Here is a 27,674-nt window from a genome sequence, read left to right as displayed (position 1 = left end):
ACTAAAAGTCCCTTGTTGGGACTTTTAGAATCTCAGTGCAGGGTTTGCATGGAGTTGTCTACTGTCTCTTACTGAAACCCACCAATGTTCAGAGCATTCATTTTTAAAGTAATTAAGAATGCAGACTGGTCTGGGAGCTGACTGAAACACACTCCCCCAAACTCAGGGTTTGTCAACAGTGGCGCTGCTGGCATGTTGAGCTGGATAATTCTTTGTTGTGAAGGACTGTCCCGTGCATTGTAGGATACTTTTCAGCATCCCGGGTCTCCTCCCACTGGATGCCAGGAGCACATTCCCTTTTCCCAGTGTGACAACCAAAAATATCTCCAGACACTGCCAAATTGAGAAAAATAACCCCTGGCATTTTTTTTTTTTTTTTGAGAACCATTGCCTTAGAGGCATCACCCCACAGTCGTCATAAGCTGTCATTCGGAAATATCAAGGTTTTTTTTTTTTTTTTTTTTGAGACAGAGTCTTATTCTGTTGCCCAGACTGAAGTGCAGTGGCACGATCTTGGCTCACTGCAAGCTCCTGGGTTCAAGCAATTCTCCTGCCTCAGCCTCCTAAGTAGCTGGGATTATAGGTGCATGCCACCATGCCCAGCTAATTTTTTGTATTTTTAATAGAGACGGGGTTTCTTCATGTTGGCCAGGCTGTTCTCGAACTCCTGACCTCAAGTGATCCAACCGCCTCAGCCTCCCAAAGTGCTGGGATTACAGGCGTGAGCCACCGCGCCTGGCCCATCAAGCTTTTAAATGTAGAAGGTTGGAGAGTCAGCCCCTCTTTACCCTAGTTGACTTGATTACCACTTGGCCTGTGTTCAGAAGGAAATCAGCATATCACTGTCCCCTCTCTCCTTTGTATCCTATCCCCATGTTAGATAAGCTCTTAGCATTATGGGAATCTCTTCTGAACCTGATTCAAAGAGAGAAGGGGTCAATTCAATTTAGTTCAACAAATATTACTTTAATATCCTCTTGATGGGTGTGATGCTGTGATGGGCTGCAAGAGTGAATAAGGTAATGTTGCTTTCCCTCTCCCCCAAGAATGTACACAGATTGCTACTGTGCTGGTGATATCTGGTATAACCTTTTGAGATTTTACAGAATTGCCAATTGGGGACCATGTCACTGACATATGGGTCATGGGCCAATGTAGTGGGCTGCTTCATGTAGTTTCATTCCATGGCCACAATCCATACCCATGACCCCAGGTTGTTATCCTGTAGAGGTAGCCAAATGAATGAATTAGGTGAGCTCCTGACTCCTATAGCGTTTTGTACCTCACTCATTCCTACTTATCTGGCAACAGATAAGTATGTATGTCACATCTCACCAGGGAGTTTATAAACTCTAAGAATAGGTGTGCTGCCATATTTCTCTATCTTTGTACAATGCCTTGTTCAGTAAGTGTGTTTAATAAATGAATGAATTCATCATCATATCTGGAATGCAACTCACAGTGCAGTCTGGGCCAAAGATGAGTCGACAGCATCCTCTTCACGGCAAGGACCATGCACATGGTTCTTAGCACAACACCCAGTACTCAGTGTTTATTGTATTTGAGAGTTCTTGAAGAGCTACAGTGTTTGTGCTAATGATGTGCATTGTTGGTACTGATAATGTACCAGGTGTTATGGGCAACTGACGACACACAGCAAAGGAAAGATGGGCCCTCCTTCTTCATGAGAAAACATGCTCAAAGTACTGAACAAGAAACGAACAACACAAAATGTGAACACGCCTCTGAGTGCTCTAAATGTCTTTTTCTCTCCACATGAGGCTCTATGCTGAGATGGGGATGGAGGACTAGATTATAGTCAGGGGTCATTTCCACTTTTCTTTCTTTTTGCCTTTTTTTTTTTTTTTTGAGAGAGAGTCTCACTCTGTCGCCCAGGCTGGAGTGCAGTGACATGATCTTGGCTCACTGCAACCTCCGTCTCCCGGGTTCAAGTGATTCTCCTGCCTCAGCCTCCCTAGTAGCTGAGATTACAGGCGTGTGCCACCCTGCCCAGCTACTTTTTTTGTATTTTTAGTAGAGACGGGGTTTCGCCATGTTGGCCAGGCTAGTCTCGAACTCCTGACCTCAAATGATACGCCCACCTCGGCCTCCCAAAGTGCTGGGATTACAGGAATGAACCACCGCGCCTGGCCCTTCTTTTTGCTCTTTTTTTTGAGACGGAGTCTCGCTCTGTCACCCAGGCTATAGTGCAGTGGCGCAATCTTGGCTTACTGCAACCTCCTCCTCCCAGCGGAGGTGATTAAGTGATTCTCCTCCCGGTGGAGGTGAGTAAGTGATTCTCCTGCCTCAGCCTCTCGAGTAGCTGGGATTACAGGCATGCACCACCCCACCCGGCTAATTTTTGTATTTTTAGTAGAGACGGGGTTTCACCATCTTGGCCAGGCTGGTCTCGAACTCCTGACCTCGTGATCTGCCCGCCTTGGCCTCCCAAAGTGCTGGGATTAGAGCCGTGAACCACCTTTCCTGGCTTCTTTTTGCTTTTTAGAGTCAGGGTCTCGCTGTGTTGCCCAGGTTGGATTCTAACTCCTGGGCTCAAGTGATCCTCCTGCCTCAGCCTCCTGAGTAGCTGCAACTTGGCGTGTGCCACTGCACCCATCTTTCCTTTTGACTTTTTATTATAGAAAGTTTCAAATTTACTAATAAGTTGAAATAATAGTGCATGAGCATTCTTTACCTACCACCTAGATTCAACAATTTAATTGAACTGAATTTGGTTTGTGAAGTACAGTATTTTAGTCATGTATCAAGATTTTATAGGCAAAGTGATACAATTTTTTAAAAATCTGTTACTGAAAGGCCCCTGTAATAACACTACCCCTGAAAAAACTTTGGTGTGGTCATGGTATGTGCACCAGAAATCTCTCGGCTTCCCCACTTTCATGGCTTCATTTCTCCAATTTACTTCCTCAAATATTACGCCAAAGTTTACTAGGGCTTGCCTTTATATGTTTATGTTTTATTAAATTATAACTTTCTAGCCGTCCTGGTGTCCTGGTCCTGATAAAGGTTTCCAGGATATTTCACCCATTAGTTTGTATAATTTCCTATCTCTACAGACTTAATTACAAATTCCAAATCTACCTTAGCTTTTTCCACTTTTATGGGGAAAAAAAAAGGAATGGGACTGTTGTAATTACTTAGTAACCTCTTCTGAAACCTTCTCCTTAGCCTTGCCTAAGCCTGATGTTTTCCTTTTTCCTGAAATATTTAGTTTTCCAACTCTGTGAATCTAAGTTTTGCCCACAGTAGGCACTAACCAAGTGCTTACGGGGTAAACAGTGTGTGGTGGTCGTTTGGGTTCTGGGTGGTGAGCCAGGGTCCTGCTTAGAAGAACCACAAACTGAAAAGCAGCCTGTCACATACAATGAGTGACACACAATTACAGAAGATTATGGAGCCTGGGAGAGGAGTTTTTTTTTTTTTTTTCCTATTTTCTGGAGGAGTTGAGCCTTGAGCATAGACAGAAAGGAGGGAAAATGAGGGAAAAGTTTGAGTCTAGAGAAATACCAGCAGCTCCTACCTAAATGCCGTTCCCATTCACTTCTGCAGTTGGAGACAACATTCCTGGCTGCAGGTCTTCCCAAGACCCCACTCAGTTGTGAGTTATTAACCACATCTTAAGAAGCCATTCTGTGAGAATAAAAGATCCTTCTTTGAGCTCTTACCATGTGCAAAATCCTATAGGTGTATTACCTCATTTAACTCTCATAATCCCATTTTATGAAATGTGGAAATTGAGGCTAAATTACTTGCCCAATCACAGAAGGCAAAGCCAATACCCTTTATTCATTCTTTTTTTCTGAAATTGCCTTTAAAAAAGCACCATAATTCCACCTCCAGAGATAACATTGCAGACTTTTTCTATGTAAGCACCATGATAGAAACATACAATATGGATCTTTGTATAAACATGAAATAAGGTACCATTTGTTATCTGATTTTTCACTTAAAATATATCATGAGTATCTTTCTATATTAATAAGTATGTTGTTATATCTACCTTATTGCTGTAATGGCTGCACAGTATTCCACTTTTTAGAAATTTTTATTTTAACTAACTCCTGTTGATGGGCATCAACTTTACTTTTTTTTCCTTTCTCTTTCTTTGACATTTTTACTTATTATTATTATTATTATTATTATTATTATTATTATTTCGGATGGAGGCTTGCCCTCTCACCCATGCTGGAGTGCAATGGCGCGATCTCGTCTCACTGCATCCTCCACCTCAAGCGATTCTCCTGCCTCAGCCTCCCGAGCAGCTGGGATTACAGGCGTGTGCCACCGTGCCCAGCTAATTTTTTGTATCTTTAGTAGAGATGGAGTTTCACCATGTTGGCCAGGCTGATCTCGAACTCCTTACCTCAAGTGATCCTCCCCCTTTGGCTTCCCAAAGTGCTGGGATGGCAGGCGTGAGCCATCGTTCCCAGCCAAGAAACCCCTTTTCTTAGTTTTAATGAGAACGCATCTTCTTAGACACCGAGGTATTGTTTTACTGTAAACTCAAATGTCCTGACCTCCGTCTCCTGCCGGCTGGCCATTTGTAGAAAACCCCTAGGCGAAAGAGGAAGCTTTGCGTCTCCCAATCAGCCTAATTGGTTAGTCCCCTTGGAATTCCCATGGGGTCAGGACACGGTTGTCATTGTAGTTGTCATTGTTTCCAGGGTTAACTGTCATAAGCATGAGGAAAGGCAGTTTAAAGCCATTGGATATTCAGTTTTGTGTTCCTGCATTTATGTGACCAATTTCATACTTGGAGTTTGTTCAGAAGAGTGAAAAATATTTCAAGTGCTATCTCTTCTAAACCGTGGCAAACCACACTCTATTAAGACAGCACAGAAGACTGAGGAAGAAAAATGTTTACGAAACATTTTGCTTTGGTCTGCCTCATGATAAGTAATTGTACTGGTCATTTCTTTTTCCACTGAATTGACTGGTGTCTCTGACATGCTCTCCGGTGAGCCGCACTGGCTTCATTACCTCCTCTCTTCTCCTTTTTCAGGGTCTTTGGCCATTGTCCAGAGAGAATTACACTTTCCCTCTTAGAAGCTCACGTCTTTCTTCTCTTGGGCCACTTCCGCGCCAGCCTCTTCCACACTGCCTTCCTGAGGTCGGGCACTGGCATGGAGCTGTTTCCTCTTCTCCTCCCTAGGGTTGTAATCTGGCTTTCCCCCAATCTTTCTATTGTCTCCACTTCACCAGTGATTTCCTCCTTGTTGTCCAGAAATAGGTCAGGATAAGAAATTCCCCTTTTTGACTTCTTCAGGCTTCTTGTTAACAAAGCAAAACAAGGTTAAACACCTTATTCAATGCTCAGCATTTTTTTTTTTTTTTTTGAGTCCGGGTCTTGCTCTGTTGCCTAGGCTGGAGTATAGTGGCTCCAGCAATTCCCCTACCTCGGCCTCCCAAGTAGCTGGGACCACAGGTGTGTGCCATCGCACCCAGCTAATTAAAAAAAAAATTCTGTAGAGACAAGGTCTTGCCATGTTGCCCAGGCCGATCTCAAACTCCTGGGCTCAAGTATTGCACCCTCCTCGGCCTCTCAGAGTGCTGGGATGACAGATGTGAACCCCTGCACGCACCCAAAGGTCAACTTTTAATTGCCTGAAACTTTTGATAGGTCAGAGAGATGAATTCTCTTGTTCACAATACACAGTCAGAATTACCTTGGCTTACGAGTTCAGGGCACAGAACATTGGTGTCACACAAACGTGGGCTCAAAAGCTGCAATTACGCAGTGGCGTTTTGTGGATTTTTTTTGTAGAGATGGGATCTCAGTAGATTGCCAAGGCTGGTCTCAAACTTCTGGCCTCGAGCAGTCCACCCATCTCAGCCTCCCAAAGTGTTGGGATTACAGGTGTGTTTTGAGTCTTGGGGACCAACTGGGATTCTCTTCTCCCCTTTATCTTCTGTATCCAATCTAGCCCCTGCCATTTCTTTTTTTCTGGTGCCTCTTGGGTTTGCTCTTTTCTCTCCTTTCCCATTCTCCTCCATTAAACAACGCTCCTCTTGTCATGCTCCGAAACCTCAAATCTGAACTTTTACTTCTCCTATCACAGAAACTTCCCACACTCTAACTGCTTATTACCCCTCTACCTTCACCACCAAATTGTAAATTCTGTGAGAACAGAAACCCAATTTTTTGAATTTGCTGTCGTGTCCTCAATTTCCGTCACAAACAGGTTCTAACATTGACAGTTGAATGAAGGAACGAATGAATGAGTTCTTGGATTGCTACAACTGCCTTTAAACTTCCAGTAAACTTTTGCTGCCATCAGCAGGTGACTATAAAACACTCTTCATAGGCCAAGCCACCCTGACTCATACCTGTTATCCCAGCACTTTGGGAGGCCGAGGTGGGGAGGATGGCTTGAGGGCAGGAGTTTGAGACCAGCCTGGGCAACATAGTGAGACCCCATCTGTACAGAAAAATTACATAAAATAAAATTAAGGCTAGGTGCAGTGGCTCATGCCTGTAATCCCAGCACTTTTGGAGGCCAAGGAGAGAGGATCACATGAGGTCAGGAATTCAAGACGAGTCTGGCCAACATGGTGAACCCTGTCTCTATGAAAAATATAAAAATTAGCCGGCTGTGGTGGCGTGCACCTGTAATCCCAGCTACTTGGGAGGCTGAGGCAGGAGAATTGCTTGAACCCAGGAGGCAGAGGTTGCAGTGAGCCAAGATCACGCCACTGAACTCCAGCCTGGGCGACAGAGTGAGACTCCATCTCAAAAAAAAAAAAAAAAAAAAAAGTTTTATTGCAATGCTCAGGGCAGTAAGCATTGTTGTAGAAAATAAGTAATTTGTATTTTTAAAATGCGTAATTCATCCCAGCACTTTGGGAGGCTGAGGTGGGTGGATCACTAGGTCAAGAGATCAAGATCATCCTGGCCAACATGGTGAAACCCCGTCTCTACTAAAAATACAAAAAATTAGCCGGGCGTGGTGGCGGGCACCTGTAATCTCAGCTACTCAGGAGGCTGAGGCAGGAGAATCGCTTGAACCCGGGAGGCAGAGGTTGCAATAAGCCGAGATAGTGCCACTGCACTCCAACCTGGGTGACAGAGTGAGACTCCATATCAATAAATAAATAAAGTAAGTAAATAAAATACTGTTCATGATATTCTGCTCCCATGAGAGGCTTGCCGTTCCTCCTCACTGCGGCCCTATGACTTCCCGTCTGGCGCCTTCAGTCGCTGCTTTGTCTCCTCCTTGGATGCCTTTTCTTTTGTCGTCTCATCAAAACCAACTCATCCGTGAGGCTCCAGCTCGAGCTCTACCTCCTCTATGAAGCCCCCGAACCTTTCCCACCGACACAGACCTCTGCCTTCTTTGATCATCTGCTGGACTTCAGTTTAATGCTTTAATGATTCCACTTGTATGGGTCCTGTCTACCCACCCGGTTTAGGTATCTTTGAAGATAGGAGCTACCTACTTTTTAGGTCTTTTGCATCCTCCACACTCCTCATCTAAAGCTGCGTCCACTCTGCCTCACCTTCCTAACCTGCCAGGCAGGGTCTTTTTGTTTTTTAAACTTTAAGTAGGCTAGGCCGGGCGCAGTGGCTCATGCCTGTAATCCCAGCGCTTTGGGAGTCTGAGGCAGGCAGATCACAAGGTCAGGAGATCGAGACCATCCTGGCTAACACGGTGAACCCCTGTCTCTACTAAAAAATATAAAAAATTAGCCGGGCGTGGTGGCAGGAGCCTGTAGTCCCAGCTACTCCGGAGGCTGAGGCAGGAGAGTGGCGGGAACCCGGGAGGCGGAGCTTGCAGTGAGCCGAGATCGCGCCACTGCACTCCAGCCTGGGAGACAGAGCTCTGTCTCAAGAAAAAAAAACAAACTTTAAGTAGGCTATGTGGAGGTCGAGTTAGATATCTTTGGAACAAGCCTTAGATTTCTTTTTCTGTTTTAAGGGAATTTTTTTCTTTTTCTCCAATTTTGTTACTGTGAGTGCACGAAGGCATATTCAACAGCTCATTGCTCCCCTGCCTCTCCTGCACCATCCAACATCTCACTACAGTATCCAGCAACCCACAGGCCTGCTGGGTGTGGTGGACAGTCCCCAAGATCAGGTTATCTGTGTCAAAATATTGAGTGGTTGATGAGTGCTCCAAGTAGGCACTAGAGCCTGCTGAGAGCACTCAGAGGTTTCTGCACAAGCTCAGTGGATTTGAGCCCTCATTGTTGTTCATTGCTATGTAAGTCAAGGGTTGGTCATAGGTCCTGGCTTGGACTGTCATTTCAGAAAACAGGACAGCTACAGCAGCAGTCCCCAACGTTTTTGGCACCAAGGATCCATTTTGTGGAAGACAATTTTTCCATAGATTGGGGGTAGGGGGATGGTTTCGGGATGAAACTGTTCTGTCTCAGATCATCGGGGATTAGATTCTCTTAAGGAGCGCACAACCTAGATCCCTGGCGTGTGCAATTCACAGTGGGGTTTGCGCTCCTGTGGGAATCTAATCCCTCTGCTGATCTGACAGGAAGCGGTAAAGCTCTCTTGCCTGCTGCTCACTTCCTGCTGTGCGGCCCCTTTCCTAACAGGCCATGGACAGGTACCAGTCTGCGGCTGGGGGGTTGGGGACCTCTGAACTACAGGCTTCTCCACCTGCGCAAGTTCTGAGAAGTTAGACTATCCAGAGCAAGAGGGGCAGGAACTTCCTGGTCTCACTGAGAATCTTCGGCCAATCCCAACTCTGAATGGGCATATGACTCACACGGTGATCATCTTAAAATGCAGATTCTGAGTCAGTGATTTGAAAGGGACCTGAAATCTTGCAATTGTAACAAGCTCCCAGATGATACCAATGGCGATGTTGATGCTGCGTGTCTGTGGACCACACTTTGAGTAGCAAGGGTCTGCAATATGGACATTTCCTTTTCCAGTGAACTTGAGCAAGGGAGGAGCATTTCAAGGAAGACACCTGCCATGCACACTGTCATTAGTTGCAGCATCTCCTGTAGCAATTGGGCTAAATCTGTCTTTAATTCTTTTTCAAACAGCATATCCAAGTTTTGCAATCATAAGCACCAGCCAGGAGAATATATATTCCATGCAGAAAATGATGATGCCCAATTTACCAAAATGTTCACGCTGAATATAAGAAGTAAGTTAAATTGCTGAGAATTTGATTTTTATTTTTTAATTCCTTAATTTTTTATTAGTCTTAACTAGGAAAAGTTAAGTAATGGCTTAGAAGGGCTACTACAATACTGTTTTTGTACGCTGAAGTGTTTTGAAACTTTACTCTCATATCTACTGGCATTGATCATATATCTCTTTATTTTTTATGTTATTTTGTTCTGTTTCATTTTTAAGACCGGGTCTTACTCTACCACGCAGGCTGGGGTGCCATGGCACAATCATAGATCCCTGTAGCTTCAAACTCCTGGGCTCAAGTGATCCTCCTAAGCCTCCCGAGTAGCTGGGACTACAGGCACGCGCCACATGCTCAGCTAATTTTAAAACCATTTTTGTAGAGAGGGGGCCTCCCTTTGTTGCCCAGGTTGGTCTCAAACTCCTGGCCTTAAGGGATCCTCATACCTTGGCCTCCCAAAGTGCTAGGATTACAGGCGAGAGCCACTGCACCTGGCCATATATCTCTTTCTGTGTGTATCATCAGAAGCTGAAAGACTTATTTCACATTGTCTCTGAATATGAATTAGTGTTATGACTTTATTGATTTTAGTATTTTGAAAGGTCATGTTAAGGAAAGGCTGAAAGTCATTTTATCTCTCATTTATTTGTTTTTAATAATTTTCATTTCTTTGGCTTATAAAACAATGAGAAGTCCAACTTCTCCTGAAGCTAAGAATCATTTTAAGGCATGCAAACAGGTGGAGGTCTGTACCTCAGCTCTCTCCAGGGAGAGGCTGGCAATGGAAAAATGGTGTGTAGCAGAGAGGTTGCATGGCAAGGAGGAAAGAAGAAATTACCAGAGGTCTGGAGGCATCCTAAACGAGACATCCTCCCAGAAGCACAAACTGCCCTGGAGTAAATGAGTAGCCTGTACTGTAGGCAACTTTGAAACTATTTCCAGAAAGTACCATACTCCATGAGCTTATTTTATTTTATTATTTTCAGAGACAGGGTCTTGCTGTGTTGCCCAGGCTGGTCTTGAACTCCTCGGCCCAAGTGATCCTCCCACCTTGGCTTCACAAATATTGGTATTATAGGAGTGAACCACTATGCCCAGCCAGTGAGCTTATTTCACATGTTCTTTTCTGTAGGGAAACCTCAAGTGCTCGCAGAAGCATCGGCGAGTCAGGCGTCCTGTTTCTCGGATGGATACCCATTACCATCTTGGACCTGGAAGAAGTGTTCAGACAAGTCTCCCAAGTAATAAGGATGATGCCTCTTATAATGGAAGAACATAAAACTCTCTGACCTATTGACTCTTTCATGAATACAGTTTAAGAGGAAATGATGAAATATTTAAAATGCTAACCTTCTCAATCAACCATAACTCTCAATGGTCATAGACTGTTTCTGATAACTTATACTGGATGAATCTCTTTTAGAACTCGCTGCAGAAATCCTAACTTCCAATCTGATGACAGCTCACCTGTCTAAATTCTTTGCCATTTTTTTTTTCAGCTGCACAGAAGAGATCACAGAAGGAGTCTGGAATAGAAAGGCTAACAGAAAAGTGTTTGGACAGTGGGTGTCGAGCAGTACTCTAAACATGAGTGAAGCCATAAAAGGGTTCCTGGTCAAGTGCTGTGCATACAATTCCCTTGGCACATCTTGTGAGACGATGCTTTTAAACTCTCCAGGTACAACAGTTGCTCTTGTGATATTCCACCATCAGGAATTCCCCACTAGAAGTTAGTCCCCATCGCTGACTTTTACTTGGGGAATTTTACAGGAGAGTATAGGGTCAGTGTGTGAGAAAAGGTTTCTTGAGTCAGGCAAGAATCCCCAGAGAGACTGTTTCACAGGTTGGGGCGGAGTCCTGCCTGTGCCCTTGTGACTCATGCGTCACAGTGACCGGGAGAAGCAGAAACTCCCGGTGTGGTGAATCTCCATGGAAAGATCTAACTCTAGAGAAACAGATTTTGTCACTTGGAGTCTCTGTCATTTTCCCTTTTGATTAGCCTCCTTATTTGCCCTCAGCTTGGTGTTTTATAATTTTTGGTTTGCTTTTTAGAGCCCTCCTAAGTTAAATAATTGTGAAACCTGGCTGCCCACCCTAGTAATTAGGATCACCAACCTCACAAAACTGACTTCTCCACTTTGATGTGCGACCTTCATAAAAGGGATATGAACTTCTTTTTTCTCTGACTTGTACATCCTGTAGGTTTAAATCCATGCATTTTTTTTTTTTGAGATGGAGTCTCGCTCTGTCACCCAGGCTGCAGTGCAGTGGTGTGATCTTGGCTCACCTCTGCCTCCAGGGTTCAAGCGATTCTCCTGCCTCAGCCTCCCAAGCAGCTGGGATTACAGGCACCTGCCACCACGCCCAGCTAATTTTTGAATTTTTTTAGAGACGGGATTTCACTGTGTTGCCTGGGCTGGTGTCTAATTCTTGGACTCAAGTGATCCTCCCATCTTGGCCTCCCAAAGTGCTGGGACTACAGGCATGAGCCATCGTGCCTGGCCCAGATGTAATTCTTGTAAATTTACCATAGTAAATGGTTTTAAAGAATGGATTGAGAATAATCTGCAATTTTCTAGGGAGGAAATGTGTCCTTTACAGGGACATTGCCTGATTGTGGGGAGTAGAGTATATGTAGAGCGGTTGTGAGGACTGAAAATGATTATTACTGAAACAGGATGTGAGAGATTATAATGAGTTGTCCACTATTTATAATGTCACACAGGAATTCTGTTTCATCGCTGAGTGACACTCTTTTGTTGCAGGCCCCTTCCCTTTCATCCAAGACAACATCTCATTCTATGCAACAATTGGTGTTTGTCTTCTCTTCATTGTCATTTTAACCCTGCTAATTTGTCACAAGTACAAAAAGGTAAAAGCAAAGATAAAAATTCATTATTCTTTCCTCTATCTGCAGAACTGCCTATTCCTAACTGACTCATCATTTCATCTCTGAAGCAATTTAGGTATGAAAGCCAGCTACAGATGGTACAGGTGACTGGCTCCTCAGATAATGAGTACTTCTACGTTGATTTCAGAGAATATGAATATGATCTCAAATGGGAGTTTCCAAGAGAAAATTTAGAGTTTGGTAAGAATGGAATGTGCCAAATGTTTCTGCAGCATTTCTTTTCCATTGGAAAATCTTTAAAATGCACGTACTCACCATTTGTCTTTGCAGGGAAGGTACTAGGATCAGGTGCTTTTGGAAAAGTGATGAACGCAACAGCTTATGGAATTAGCAAAACAGGAGTCTCAATCCAGGTTGCCGTCAAAATGCTGAAAGGTACAGTATAGTGGAAGGACAGCAACAAAGATGCACAAAAATGGGAGGCACAGTTTCCCACCCATGCCTTCTTCTCTTTTCCATCCTTTTAATGGTTACTGTTTGCCATGTTTCAAGGCTAAAAATGGAGTGGATTGGGGTGTCAACCCAGTCATGAATACAAAATTCAAGTCATAAATACAAAACTCCACCTCTTCTTCCACTTCTCTCTTTGTTTATTTTTATTTTGTTTTATTTTTTTGAGACAGGGTCTCACTCTGTCACCTAGGCTGGAGTACAGTAGTGTGATCATGGCTCACTGCAGCCTCCACCCACTGGGCTCAGGCTCCTCAGCAGCTGGGGCTACAGGCGCGCACCACCACGCTCAGCTAAGTTTTTCATTTTTGGTAGAGACGGGGTTTCACCATGTTGCCTAGGCTGATCCGGGACTCTTGAGCTCAAACTATCTGCCCGCCTCGGCCTCCCAAAGTGTTGGGATTACAGGCGTGAGCCACTGTGCCAGGCCTATTTAGTTTTTATAGGCTTTGATATTTGGGGATACAGTTGCCACAGGCAGAAGTTCTTTCTTACATGTGTGTTGTTTTATTTTGTTTTATTTTTAGAGACAGGATCTTGCTCTGTTACCCAGGCTAGAGTGCTGTGATCATAGCTCACTGCAGCCTCGACCTCCTTGGCTCTAGCGATGCTCTCACCTCAGCCTCACAGGAGTGTGCCAAGACAATTGGCTAATTTTTTTTTTTTTTTTTGTAGATATGGTGTCTCACCATATTGCCCAGGATGGTTGCAAACTCCTGGCTCAAGTGAGGCTGCCTTGGCCTCCTAAAGTGCTGGGATTACAGGTGTGGGTTGAAACAGACTCTGGGTAGGAGAGAAAACTGGGGCCCTTTGTATCCTCACTTCATTGCTCCATCCATTCCGATCTGGCGTCCAGCCCCATTGCTGGCCTCACCGTTACCACCGCTGACCCAGCAAAAGCATCTCCAGCTGGCTCTCTTGTAAGGTCAACAGTGACTTCAAACCAAACCAAGCCTAATGGATATTTTTCAGTCCTCATTACTTGATTGTTCAGCATGAATTGATGCTGTTGATTCTTCTCTCCATCCAGAAGCTTTCTTTCTTTGGGTTTTGTGTCACCATATTCTGGTTTTCCTCCCACCCCTCTGCCCTTCTCAGTCCTTTGTGGGCTCATCTTCTTCCATCCAGCTTTTGTTGTTGTGGCTGATTTTGAAACTCAGTCCTTTGTGGGCTCATCTTCTTCTATCCAGCTTTTGTTGTTGTGGCTGATTTTGAAACACAGCCTTGCTCTGTTGCCCAGGCTGGAGTGCAGTGGTGTGATCTCAGCTCACTGCAACCTCCACTTCCCAGGCTCAAGCCATCCTCCCACTTCAGGCTCCTGAGTAGGGGGGACTACAGGCATGCGCCACCATGCCTGGCTAATTTTTGTATTTTTGGTAGAGATGGGGCTTCGCCATGTTGCCCAGGCTCCATCCAGCTTTTTATGGGGCATCCCTGTAGGCTTGCTCCTGGACCGCCTTGCGTTTTCGCTCCACACACTCAACACAGTCCATCCCCCCTACACCCGTGATGTCCTCCCATACACCAAGGGCCCTCATGCTTGCGTCTCCTTTTGGAGCTTCAGGTTCATATGTTAAATGTTTGGATGTCTCAAAGGTCCCTTTAACACAGTGTATGCAAGGTGAATTCCCCTAACCCTGGCCCTGCACCAGCAGTCCTCTCTGTGACTGGTAATGAATGCCAGTGAATAAATAACCACATTCTATATAGTTGGGCACACTAGAAACCCGTGACTTTTCCTTGACGCCTTCCTCTTTCTAACACCCTGTGAGCTAATCCTATCAGGTTTCCGATTAGTGTCTCTTGATTCCATCCTCGTCCCTCCATCTCTATGACCACCACTCTAGTTCAAGGCTCTCTCCTGGACAAAAGCTTCCAAAGCAGGTTCCTGTATCCACTCTTGCCTCCCTTTGGCTTCTCCATGCTGAGGTCCAAGTGACAGTGGCGAAAGGCTAAGCAGATCAAATGGCTTTCCTACTTCACATTTCCTCCACCACCCGCATGGCTGGGCCACCGCCGCCTCCCCACCTCTTGCTCTCGGCACCCCAGAGCGCTGGCCTTCTTTCAGTTCCCCCAGCACTGTCCTCCCACCCACTGTGGGGCCTTTGCACAAGTGGATCCTTCTGCTTCCCCTTCCCCTTTCATGTAGGTATCTCCCACTGCCCCCTCAGATCTCAGCTTAAACACCACTTCCTCTGTCTCACACCACAGACAATATTGAGGCCCTTGCAATGTGCGACATTAGCTCTCTGCAGGCTTTCCCCCGTAGAATCCATCACCTTTGTCATGACATTTTTTAACATCCAATTGTTGTCCCATCTGTCCAGTAGCCCCTGTGCCTCATGAGGGCAGGGTCTGTGTCTGTGGTGCTGTGCTCTCTCCTTTCTCGACCTTTGCCCACTCTTTCACAACCCTCAGCACTGTTCTCCTCCCCTTCCACCATGAGTCACCTGGCCACCTCCCATTTTTCTTCAGGACTCAGTTTAGACATTGAATGCTCCTTTCTCCACCCCTCCAAGGCTAAGGTAGCTATCCCTTTTGACCCTACAGTACCCCTGCACTCCTTTGCCACGTTGCATTTTTTCTTTTTTTTTTTTTGAGACGGAGTCTCACTCTGTCGCCCAGGCTGGAGTGCAGTGGCACCATCTCGGCTCACTGTAAGCTCCGCCTCCTGGGTTCACGCCATTCTCCTGCCTCAGCCTCCCTAGTAGCTGGGACTACAGGCACCCACCACCACGCCCGGCTAAATTTTTTTGTATTTTTAATAGAGACAGAGTTTCACCGTGTTAGCCAGGATGGTCTCGATCTCCAGACCTCGTGATCCGCCTGTCTCAGCCTCCCAAAGTGCTGGGATTACAGGCGTGAGCCACCGTGCCCAGCCCAACGTTGCATTTTTTTTCTTTCTTTTTTCTTTTTTTGAGATAGGGTCTCACTCTGTCACCCAGGCTGGAGTGCAGTGAAGTCATCATAGCTCACTGCAAGCTTGAAGTCCTGGGCTCAAGTGATGGTCTGCAGCCTTTCCAGTAACTGGAACTACATGCATGCACCACCAAGCCCAGCTAATTTTTATTTTATTTATTTATTTATTTATTTTTATTTTATTTTATTTTTAAGTAGAGACAAGCTCTTGCTATTTTGCCCAGGCCTTTCTTGAACTCCTGGGCACCAGCAATTCTCCCGCTTGTCTCAGCCTCCCAAGATGTTGGGATTAGAGGCGCGAGGACCCACGCCTTGCCTGCCGTATCGCATTTATGGCACTGTATTGTCATGGCTTATTTACTTCTCTGCCTTCTCCAGGAGACTCTAAGATCCAGGAAGACAAGGGTTGTGTCTTGTTTTTCCTTCATTCCCCAGTGTCTAGGACATTGGCTCTTACAGAGTAGGCACTCAATAAATACTTGTTAAATGACTGAATGAAAGAGGTAATGGTACATGAAAATGCTTAGAAGAAGCTAAGCATGCTAAAAAATTTAAGATATTATTTTAGCCATGAGGAATAGGACATGAACAAGTAAAGCCCCGAATCCCTGTCCAGCGTGAAGCTGAAGACATGATGTATTAGGGGGTCCCAGGGCCCACAGGAAATCCCACCCCCAAGCTAAAATCTTGGAAACAAGGATACCCCTGAGAGCTTGCCCCAACCAAAATAGAGGATGTCAGCACCGGAGAAGCCACTATAAAGGTTAGGATGCCTTCCTGGGCAAAATAATGGAACCTGGCAATGGAACCAAATCTTCACTGAATGTAAAGAAGAGTTACTATATCTGGAAGAAAAAGTCTGTTCACAGAGGGGTGGTGCCTGGAGCCTGGAGAGGGAAGTCCAGAGACCCTGCCCTTGCCCCTGTGGCTGCCCGGGCTGCCCTGACCAACTGCACATCAGCCGCAATGACGGGAGCCCTTGGATTCCATGGTGACTTTCCTCACACTGTGCTTCTAAGTCAGCTTATAAGTACAGTTTGCTGAGCTATCTGGAATTTTCCCTAGAGAGAGAATGCATTGGCCAACCAATGTGTTCTAGCCTGCTTGGCAGTTTTATTTCTCAATGTCAATTAATGGGTCTCTTGAGCACTTGATAGTGGGAATTAGTCCTCTTTGACCTTCTCCCATTGGACTTGCTGGCAAATCTAATGTTCTAGACCTGAGGGCCACAGGCTAGAGTCAACCATGCTCACGACACTGTTATCTCTCTCTGACTACAACAAATCCAAGAGTTCAAACAAACAAACAAAAAGGACGTTTCTCCCTTCTGTTAACTTGTACTGAGGAGGAAAAGCATGTGTTATTATTTTGTTTGTTTGGAGGGCCAACTGTAAGGATTTTTATTTTGGTAGGTAGAGGAAAGTCCTGTTGAAAGGTGCATTACCAGATTCAACATTTATACTATAGTCTTTGTTTTGTTTTGTTTTTGAGACAGAGTCTCGCTCTGTCACCCAGGCTGGAGTGGTGCAGGGGCTCAATCTCGGCTCACTGCAACCTCTGCCTCCCCAGTTCAAGGGATTCTTTTGCCTCATCCTCCTGAGTAGGTGGAATTACAGGTACGCACTGGCACGCCCGGCTAATTTTTTGTATGTTTAGTAGAGACAGGGTTTCACCATGTTGGCCAGGTTGGTCTTCAACTCCTGACCTTAAGTGATCCACCCGCCTTGGCCTCCCAAAATGTTGGGATTACAGGTGTGAGCCACTGCGCCCAGCCCTATACTACAGTCTGAATTCTGCCTTAGGCTGGGCATGGTGGCTCATGCCTATATTCCCAGCACTTTGGGAGGCGGAGTTGGGAGGATTGCTTGAATCTAGGAGTTCAAGACCAGCCTGGGCAACATGGTGAGACCCCATCTCTACAAAAAATATAAAAATTAGCTGGGCATGATGGCCTGTGCTTGTAGTACCAGTAACTTGGAGGGCTGAGGTAGGAGGATCACTTGAGCCCAGGAGGCAGAGGCTACAGTAAGCTGAGATCATGTCACTACACTCCAGCCTGGGTGACAGAGTGAGATACTGTGTCAAAAAATAAAAGAAAGAAAGAAAAGGAAAAAAAAAAGAAAAAGGAGAAATTCTGTCTTAAAACACAGGATATTGTTTGTTTGTTTATTTATTTATTTTAAGATGGAGTTTCACTCTTGTTGCCCAGGCTGGAGTGCAATGGTGCAATCTCAGATAATTGCAACCTCTGCCTCCCACATTCAAGCGATTCTCCTGCCTCAGCCTCCCAAGTAGCTGGGATTACAGGTGCCTGCCACCACGCCTGGCTAATTTTTGTATTTTTAGTAGAGACGAGGTTTCACCATATTGGCCAGGCCAGTCTTGAACTCCTGACCTCAAGTGATCCACCCACCTCGGCCTCCCAAAGTGCTGGGATTACAGGCATGACCCACCATGCCTGGCTTCTCTCATAATTTTGAATTTAAATAAATAATGCAGATTGACTCTGAGCTGAGAAAAATTTTATTTAATGACATAAAATTCGTATTTTACTTGAGTTTTACATTTTTAGTGCTCCTTTCTTTGACAGAAAAAGCAGACAGCTCTGAAAGAGAGGCACTCATGTCAGAACTCAAGATGATGACCCAGCTGGGAAGCCACGAGAATATTGTGAATCTGCTGGGGGCGTGCACACTGTCAGGTAACCCACTTCCACGAAAATCACCTCATCAAAAAGACTGTAGCTTGATGACAAAGAGGATGTTTGCTCTCTCTCTCTCTCTTTTTAATTCTTTGTCTTTTCTCAGTCACAGTGTGAACTCTCAAACCCAAGTGGAATTAGACACTGAGCACTCTATAAATCAGAGGGGTCAAAATAAAGAATGCCTCATTCATCTGCTTTATCGGGATATATTGCATAATTCTCACCTGCTTAAAAACAACAACAACAACAACATTGCAAGTACATTTGGTGGTGTCTGTGCTTCTCTCCCAGCTTGGAAGCTGGTGCACAGGCGTAGTGAGAGTGGTTACAGAGCCTGGCCACTGCCCCAGTTGGGCTGCCGTCAAATACGGCACAGCCTAGCTAGGATATCAGACTTTACTTTCCCAGAATTCTCTGGGGCATGCCCTCTGATCCTCTCTCTTCTGCCTAGAAATACCCAAATGATGTGCCCAAGGTTCATTCTTTCTGCAGCAGCAGGCCTGGGGCTGGTACTAAAAGAAAGGAAAAAGAGGAAAGTGAATCTGAGAGAGGACTGGGAATATATTTCTCCCTCCTCAAGCAAACAGCAAATCAGCATATAGTTACCAAGTGTTCACCTATAATACACAGCTAGAACATTACTTTCAGTTGCCAACTGGAGAATCCAGGAGGCCAGTGGTATTGGTGAGGCCACACATACAAACAAGGGCCACAGAGAATGTCAAGAAGATGCTGCTTTCCAAAGAAATTTGAGCAAAAGCTGAAACTGAATTTAAAGTATAAGAAGAGCTAGGCTCAGAAAAAGTTGTACTGTCCCCAAGTCAGCAGAGAACCGAGCCCTCCTAAGAGTATGTTGTCTGCTACATAGACTTCTGAAATAACAGTTTGCTTTGTGTATGCCTATAATTGAAACTGTAACTATTTCAGGACCAATTTACTTGATTTTTGAATACTGTTGCTATGGTGATCTTCTCAACTATCTAAGAAGTAAAAGAGAAAAATTTCACAGGACTTGGACAGAGATTTTCAAGGAACACAATTTCAGTTTTTACCCCACTTTCCAATCACATCCAAATTCCAGGTAAGAGGCTGGGTCAGGGTTTCATAATTACACATCATAGAACGTAGACAAAGTGTGCTGTTCAAACACACTTCGTCGACCAGTTTCTAAAGGCACCATGAGGTCTGTGGGTCCTGCAACCTAGAGATTTCCTGAATCTTTGCTATAGTTTCCCTGTTGACATGGAACAACGAGTCCTGTCCCTTTCCTTCAGTACAGGTACTATAGCTGAGCTAGTCTCTCTCCACCCATGCCTGCATCACACCGTAGACGCCTATTTGGTTTGGGGAAAGGTGCATTATTCAGTCTTTCAGGACACCTGGTTGCCTCACAGGTATTGGTAGAAAGAATGAAGACTTTTTCCAAAGTCCTTAACATATTCAAAGAGAGCAGCTAGGGTCCTGGGACTACTGCGCAAAAGAACGCTGAACTCAAATTGGATTCTAAGATATTAGGATGGATTGATTGACACGTGATGGGGACACAGTAAAGTAGCAGTAACCTTGTCTCTGCTCTGCGTTTATCCTCCGCATCTATGGGGATCCTGAGAGATGCTTGGTCCTGCAGGGATTTATTGCTTTAGCGGGCATAAATGAGGGCTGTAGGAGTTTGCTGGATCTCCTCCTCATCCTTGAACTTTCTTGCTAATTACTTGAGCATCATGGCTTTGTAGCACCTTTCTCTGAATGGATTCCCAGGCATTCTGATGGAGGCATTCGTTGAGCCTTGGAGCATTCTTTTTTTTTTTTTTTTCAGACAGAGTTTCGCTCTGTTGCCTAGGCTGGAGTGCAATGGTGTGATCTCAGCTCACTGCAACCTCCACATCCCAGGTTCAAGCGATTCTCTTGCCTCAGCCTCCCGAGTAGTTGAGACTACAGGCATGTGCCACCACGCCCAGCTAATTTTGTATTTTTAGTGGAGACAGGGTTTCACCATGTTGGTCAGGCTGGTGTTGAACTCCTGACCTCAGTTGATCCACCCACCTAGGCCCCGCAAGGTGCTGGAATTATAGGCATGAGCCACCGCGCCTGGCTGAGCCTTGGCGCGTTCTTATTTCCCTCCCTGTATGGAAGTTCTCCCTTATTCTGAAGGGTGTTTGTTTATTGGAGACTTTTTTCTTTACCAGGGGCTTTTTAGGGATACATTTGAGAGTCCTGGCTTTGTTTTCTTAGAATGTAAGTTTTAAGTGCAGGCCTCTGGCCTTCCAGGTCTGAGACACAGACCCAGTGTCTTAAAGCCACCAGGCCCCACGGAGATCCCCATGCACGTCCGTGTGCAGCTGCCCTTAACCTGTGCATGCCCGTCACACCAGTCCTCCCCTTTACACTCACTTCCCAGCTCATCGTCTAGAAATGAGAACTCTATAAAGCCACTCATATTCTGGAACAGAGGGGCTAACCTACTGAGTCCGATGTGTGTGACCAGTATCCACTGGTCAGTACTTAGCCCCTTTGATTCGTTCTGTTCACTGGAATATTAAATGCACTGAAATTATTCCTTTTGGAATATTTGTGGTCTGAAAGCATGAAGCCATTTCCTAAAGATATGTAAATTGTACATTGGGTTAAACTCGTATATTAGAATAAATTGAATCATGATCTATTTATAATTCCTACAGAGCTCCTCAGGGAAGAATTTTTATATACCTTAAAAGAGATTTGTATTATTGCTATTTATTAATTTCACAGTAAAAAGAAATGAGCTTTACAAAGGCAAACTGGAAAAAAGAAGGATGGTGAAACGCTTACGGTACTCTCGGGAAGATCTGTATTATGTGAGGGAAAGTGGGCTGAGTTCAGAAACCAAAGAATGAGATCGATGTGAGTCCTGGTTCCACTCGAATCGTATTTATCTCACTGTGCCTAATTTCTCTTTTTATAAAATGCCACCCATCTCATAGGTTGTGGCAAGGATTGAGTGAGGTCCTTTTTGAACTGTAAGATTCTATATGGAAAACAGGGATGACTTTTATCTTAGACTGGCAAGCCCAGTTACACAGATGTTTTTAATGTACACAAAAAATGGACAAATGGATGGTGTGCTTTTAATTTAAAAGTCAATTTATAACTGGAATCCATTTATTTGATGAATTACATTTTTAAAATAAAATGTCTGCTGAGAAGAATAATGTAAATAATGAAAAAACAAAATTTTTTAATAGCATGCCTGGTTCAAGAGAAGTTCAGATACACCCGGACTCGGATCAAATCTCAGGGCTTCATGGGAATTCATTTCACTCTGAAGGTAATATTTTATTCTAAGTGGTAGCACTTTAAAATGGAAATGAATGCAAAAGTTTTATGTTAGCTATTTTTTAAAAGTGTGTAAACACAAAAGCATTTTAAAATTTGCTAATTGTCAGATGATAGCTAAAAGCCAGTTTGTATACTGTAGATTTTATGTCAACATTCAACTAATAAACACTGAGGACTATTTTATTTGGTCAGATTATTCATTTAAAGTCATATATTAATTACAGCCATCTTATTACCTGACAAGTGGAAGAGATAATGAGTTCCGAAGTTACATAGAATTTGGATTAACTTCTGCTTACTTTGCTTTCTGACTGGATGACTTTGGACAAGTTATGTGACCACCAGAATCACAATTTTCTTGTTTATAAAATAGGCCTAACACTACCTTCCTCACAGGACTGTTAGAAGGAGTAAATGAGGGGCTGGGCGTGGTGGCTCACGCCTGTAATCACGCCTTGGGAGGCCGAGGCAGGCAGGTCACCTGAGGTCAGGAGTTCAAGATCAGCCTGGCCCAACATGGAGAAACCTTGTCTCTACTAAAAATACAAAAATTAGCTGGGTATGGTGGTGCACGCCTGCAATCCCAGCTACTTGGGAGGCTGAGGCAGGAGGATTGCTTGAACCCAAGAGGCAGAGGTTGCAGTGAGCTGAGATTGCACCACTGCATTCCAACCTGGGCAACAGAGTGAGACTTCAACTCAAAAAAAAAAAAAAGAAAGAAAGAAAAAAAAGGAAGGAGTAAATGGAAGAATATAAAATGCACAATACAGTTTATGAAATAGGATAGATGGGCCGGGCACAGTGGCTCACGCCTGTAATCCCACCACTTTGGGAGGCTGAGGTGGGTGGATCACGAGGTCAGGAGATCAAGACCATCCTGGCTAACATGGTGAAACCCTTCTCTACTAAAAATACAAAAAATTAGCATAAGCCTGTAGTCCCAGCTATTCGGGAGGCTGAGGCAGGAGAATCCAGTTGCAGCATGCCAAGATCGTGTCACTGCACTCCAGCCTGGGTGACAGAGCGAGACTCCTTCTCAAAAAAAAAAAAAAAAGGGATAGACAATTAATATTAATTCCTTTCCCACTGTGACAGCCCTACCTAGTGCAAAAGAGAAGTATCTAAAACTCCTGACTAATCAGTCAGGAGGTCATCGGTCATCAAAGCAGTTCCAAAGTTTATCTCTAACCAAAACAAGTCTCCAGTGACCCTTCATAGGCAGCATAAACAGGTCATCTCTAATGCTGCCGGGAAGATAATGCGATAGCTTCATGTCTTAGCACCTCACCTAACTCTGGCTTGAATAACCTTCCCATAGAGATTTAATAAGGCAACTTCTTAGAGTTTTGGCAAAAGTGAAGACTGGCTCTATTTTACAGATGAAATTGAATATGAAAACCAAAAAAGGCTGGAAGAAGAGGAGGACTTGAATGTGCTTACATTTGAAGATCTTCTTTGCTTTGCATATCAAGTTGCCAAAGGAATGGAATTTCTGGAATTTAAGTCGGTATGCTCCTTTTAAAGAAAAAACAAACCAAAAAAAGATGTGAAAAGATGTGCTTATATATGTTTTCTTGTTTATTTTAACTTGTATCCCTTAAAGTCTGCCTTTTCTCCCCTGTTCGCTGTTGGAGTCACCTAGCATGTTACCTTGGCTCTTGGCTAATTGTAGTAGCATAAAGGCTTGGGATCCCTTGTGAGGTCACGGCTAGCACAGCCCTCCCAGGCTGCACAAAGTCCCCTGAAACTTCCAGGGCTGAAGGTCGAGATAGGAAGTCCTCAGAAATCCTTCCTCAAAACAAAGCGTAGCATTGTCAGTCCCTTTCTGAACGGCTGTTCAGGTTGTGCCCTGCATGTGGGCATTCAACCCAGGGGAGGAGTGGAGGCTGAAACCGAGCCAGCCACCCTGAGTGTCTTTGTCTAATTCTCACCCTACGTGCTGTGGGCTGGCAGTCCTGCAGGCTCACTGCCTCCTCTGTTGCTAACCCCAGATCCATTCGTTGGTAAGGCCCTGGAGCCTGCCGTGAACCATGTCTCTACCCCAGTTTTGCACTCTTTTTGAACTGCCTTTCCACCCGCTGTTCTCTGTGATTTCAAATGTCTCCTGCCTATAAGCAGATCATAGCCCACTCTCTGGCTACCTTCCTTCCTCGTTTGCTTGCCTTTCATTACCTTCTCTTTATTTCCCAAAATTCTTCCCCCTCATTTTTCTTGCAGTCTTCTAATCTCCTCCTCCTCTTCTCCTCCACTTTCTTCCCCTTGCCTCTTCTCTCCTGTTTTCTCTCTGAATTTGGAAAGACTACTTTCAATTGTATTTTTTTTGTTTTGCTTTGTTTTGTTTTTGGAGACAGAGTCTCGCTCTGTTGCCCAGGCTGGAGTGCAGTGGTGTGATCTTGGCTCACTACAACCTCTGCTTCCTGGGTTCAAGCAATTCTCATGCCTCAGCCTTCCATGTAGCTGGGACCATGGGTGCATACCAGCATGCCTGGCTAATTTTTTGTATTTTAATAGAGATGGGAATTCACCGTGTTGCCCAGGCTGGTCTTGAAATCCTGAGCTCAAGCAATCCATCTGCCTCAGCCTCCCAAAGTGCTGGGATTACAGGCGTGAGCCACCACACCCGGCCTTTTTTCTTTAAAAAATTACTGCCTCAGCCAGACGTTCATGGTGTGTGTCTGCAGTTCCAGGTACTTGGGAGGCCAAGGTGGGAGGATTGCTTGAGCCCAGGAGTTGGAAACTGCAGTGAGCTAGGATCGCACCACTGCACTCCATCCTGGGTGACAGAGCAAGACTCTTTCTCTAAAAAATAAAAAATAGGCAGCCGGGCGCGGTAGCTCACGCCTGTAATCCCAACACTTTGGGAGGCTGAGGCGGGCGGATCACGAGGTCAGGAGATCGAGACCATCCTGGCTAACACGGTGAAACCCCGTCTCTATACAAAAAAAATTATCCAGGTGTGGTGGCAGGCGCCTGTAGTCCCAGCTACTTGGGAGGCTGAGGCAGGAGAATGGCGTGAACTTGGGAGGCGGAGCTTGCAGTGAGCCAAGATGGCGCCACTGCACTCCAGCCTGGGTGACAGAGTGAGACTCCATCTCAAAAAAAAAAAAAATTAATTAAAAATAAATAAATAGGCTGGGCACAGTGGTGTACGTCTGTAATCCCAGTGCTTTTGGAGGGAAGCCCAAGAGTTCCAGGCTGCAATGAGCTATGACTATACCACTGCCCTCCAGTCTGTCTATTCAAAATAATAATGAAATAAGCTTAAAAGCAATAATAATACAAGTTTTAAAAAATTACTGTCACAGTAATATTTCCGCACCTCTGAACTGCGAGGCACATTCTTCTCTTCATTTTCCCCACCTGCTGTTTGGATTCTTCTTGCTCGTGCATCTTGCCCACCTGAGTCTTTCTCTATTTCACTTATACAACTACAATCCTGCTTCCACAAGCATTTTTTGTTTTTGTTTTTGAGACAATGTCTTGCTCTGTTGCCCAGGCTGGAGTGCAGTGGTGCGATCTCAGCTCACTGCATCCTCTGCCTCCCGGGTTCAAGCGATCCTCCTGCCTTGGCTTCCCAAGTAGCTGGGGTTACAGGTGCGCACCACCACACCTGGCTAATTTTTTTGTATTTTTGTAGGGATAAGGTTTCGCTATGTTGGTCAGACTGGTCTCAAACTCCCGACTCAAGTGATTTGCCCGCCTCGGCTTCCCAAAGTGCTGGGATTACAGGCGTGAGCCACTGTACCTGGCCCACGAACATCTTTATAGAGGTGGGAGAACACCTACTTAGATTGTCTGGCCTGGTTTGCTGCCCATAGCTAAGTAAATACTCAAACTACTCCCAACTGGCGGTCAAGGGGCACTGCTTCCCCTTCAACCCCAGGCTTGTAATAATATGAATTTTTGAAGAACATCCAGTTTCTTAGGCCTTCTATCCTTTTATCTTCACATCAGGCCTCCCCTTTGAATCATGCGTGTCACTGTCCCCTTCTTGTCTCTCACCCCCTCCCTGATATTCCTCTGGGTGCCCCTCAGTTTCCTCTATAGGCCCTTGACTTCATCAAACATTTGTTGAGCCCCAGCTACGTGCCAAGCACTGTACTAGATGCTGGAGATACAGAGTCAGTTATGATATGACTCCTGGGCTCGAAGATCTTATGAATGATAGGGGAGACAGAGACAAGCAGACATGCAAGTCAAAGATGACACTGAGGCCAGGGGTGGGTGGCTCAGGCCTGTAGTCCCAGCACTTTGGGAGGTTGAGACGGTGGATTGCTTGAGGCCAAGAGTTCAAGACCAGCCTGGCCAACATGGCAAAACCCCATCTCTACTAAGAATAGAAAAACAGCCAGGCACGGTGGTGCACGCCTATAATCCCAGCTACTTAGGAGGCTGAGGCATGAGAATCGCTTGAACTGGGAGGCAGAGGTTGCAGTGAGCAGAGATTGTACCGCTGCACTCCAGCCTGGGTGACAGAGTGAGACTTTCTCAAAAAATAAAAATAAAAAATTTTTAAAAGTTTAAAAAAGACAACACTGTAGCATGATAAGTGTTGTGACTGAAGTAAGTTCTGGGAACCCAGGGGAGGGATCTGCACAGCAGACCTGGTTGGGGGAAGGGGAGATGCAGTGGAAGAGGCTTTCTGAGGGAGTGCGTGCTTCATGCTTGGACTAATGGAGATTTTTGAAGGAAAAGGAAAACCAGCAGGAAATGTGGGATAGGATAGGAAGCATGGAATCAGGAGGAGTTTTTTTTGGAGAAAGGTAATGTGTTGGACATACTGAATGTGAGGTGCCTTGAGCAACCAAGTAGGGCGTGGTCTAGCAGACACTTGGACACTTCTCCTGTCTGAAACTCAAGAGAAATGTTTGGGTTGGAAATAGGGATGTGGGCAATGGTGGTTGCATCCCTAGGTTTGGATGAAATGGCTTGGGTGAGGGTGTGGGATGTGAGGATGCAGCCCTCAGGAGTGAGAGTAGGCTCGTGCACAAAGCCCCTGAGGGAGACAGGAGCCAGCAGAGCAGTGGGGAGAAAGCAGGAGTGAACCATGCGCAGGGTTCCCAGAGGAAGGACCAGAAGCGGGAGGGGCTGGCCACCAGCAGCAGACACCACAGGGAGGTCCCGTCAGATCGAGACTGTGTGGGTGTCAAGCCAGTCAGTGCAGGCCTTGGCCAGAGCAGCTTGGGCAGACAGGCAGGAGGAGGAGGCAGGTTGCAGACCTGGGGTAAAGTGGGCAAAGTGCAGGTAGATGGCACTGAAAAAACTGGGTGTGGAGGAGGGAGCTCTAGAGGGGCTGTGGCACAGGGCTGCCAGTGTTCATGGTGCTGCTTTTTATTTTTTAAAGATGAAAGAGTGTACATTGGACCTTTGCTACTAGTGCCCTGTTCCCCTTCAGATCTTCCTTTGTAAAGTTCATTTTCTTGTCAGACCCCTTTGATTAACATCACGACATCTCTCAGCTCAGGGACTCCTTCTAATTCCAGTTCAGTAACCTCTCCAAACTCATTTTTAGCTTTTTGTTTTTCCGATTATTTCCCTCGATATTACTCCATTTATTCCTAAAGCTATTTTCCAGTCAGAAAACAGATGCTGGCCAGGCGCAGTGGCTCACGCCTGCAATCCCAGCATTTTGGGAGGCCGAGGTGGGTGGATCACCTGAGGTCAGGAGTTCGAGACCAGCCTGACCAACATGGCGAAACCCTGTCTCTACTAAAAACACAAAATTAGCTGGGCCTGGTGGCGCATGCCTGTAATCCCAGCTACTCGGGAAGCTGAGGCAGGAGAATTGCTTGAACCTGGGACGCAGAGGTTGCAGTGAGCCGAGATCACGCCATTGCACTCCAGCCTGGGCAACAAGAGTGAAACTCCGTCTCAAAAAAAAAAAAGAAAAGAGATGCTATTTCTCACACCCACAATAAGAGTACTGGAGGACAGCTCTGAGACTCCCTCTGGAGGCTCAGGGGAGGGCCCCTGTTGGGGAGCCTCTCACTTTTGCTCAGAATCTGCAAAAGATCTGCTCCTCTTTCGCCTCTGGGGATGCTTCAGAAGCCGCACAAATAACTGCAGCCACCATAGCTGCAGAATTAGGTCTCCTATATTCACTTTGTTTGTTGCACATCATCATGGCCGCTCACGGCACAGCCAAGTAAAGATAAGAGGCCTTCCATCACCGGTACCTCCTACTGAACTTGAGTCTAGAAGAAAGATTGCACTCCAGGATAATACACATCACAGTAAATAACACTCTGGTGTC

At 45.4% G+C, this 27,674-nt stretch overlaps 1 protein-coding gene across 1 annotated transcript in view; it reads left to right on the top strand.

The window, feature by feature from the left end:
* Nucleotides 1-27,674, top strand: part of FLT3 (fms related receptor tyrosine kinase 3) — a 97,956-nt gene that overhangs the window by 54,671 nt on the left and 15,611 nt on the right. The window contains exons 10-19 of the mRNA XM_034936495.3: nt 9,028-9,131; nt 10,255-10,363; nt 10,622-10,800; nt 11,888-11,994; nt 12,081-12,213; nt 12,304-12,408; nt 17,993-18,103; nt 19,034-19,187; nt 21,328-21,410; nt 22,801-22,928. Of these exons, the coding sequence (XP_034792386.1) occupies nt 9,028-9,131; nt 10,255-10,363; nt 10,622-10,800; nt 11,888-11,994; nt 12,081-12,213; nt 12,304-12,408; nt 17,993-18,103; nt 19,034-19,187; nt 21,328-21,410; nt 22,801-22,928 (1,213 nt within the window). The remainder of the gene's footprint in view (nt 1-9,027; nt 9,132-10,254; nt 10,364-10,621; nt 10,801-11,887; nt 11,995-12,080; nt 12,214-12,303; nt 12,409-17,992; nt 18,104-19,033; nt 19,188-21,327; nt 21,411-22,800; nt 22,929-27,674) is intronic.

This window comes from Pan paniscus, chromosome 14 (genome assembly GCF_029289425.2).
Source record: "Pan paniscus chromosome 14, NHGRI_mPanPan1-v2.0_pri, whole genome shotgun sequence".
NCBI lineage: Eukaryota > Metazoa > Chordata > Mammalia > Primates > Hominidae > Pan > Pan paniscus.
This window is presented reverse-complemented; position numbering and strand designations above follow the sequence as displayed.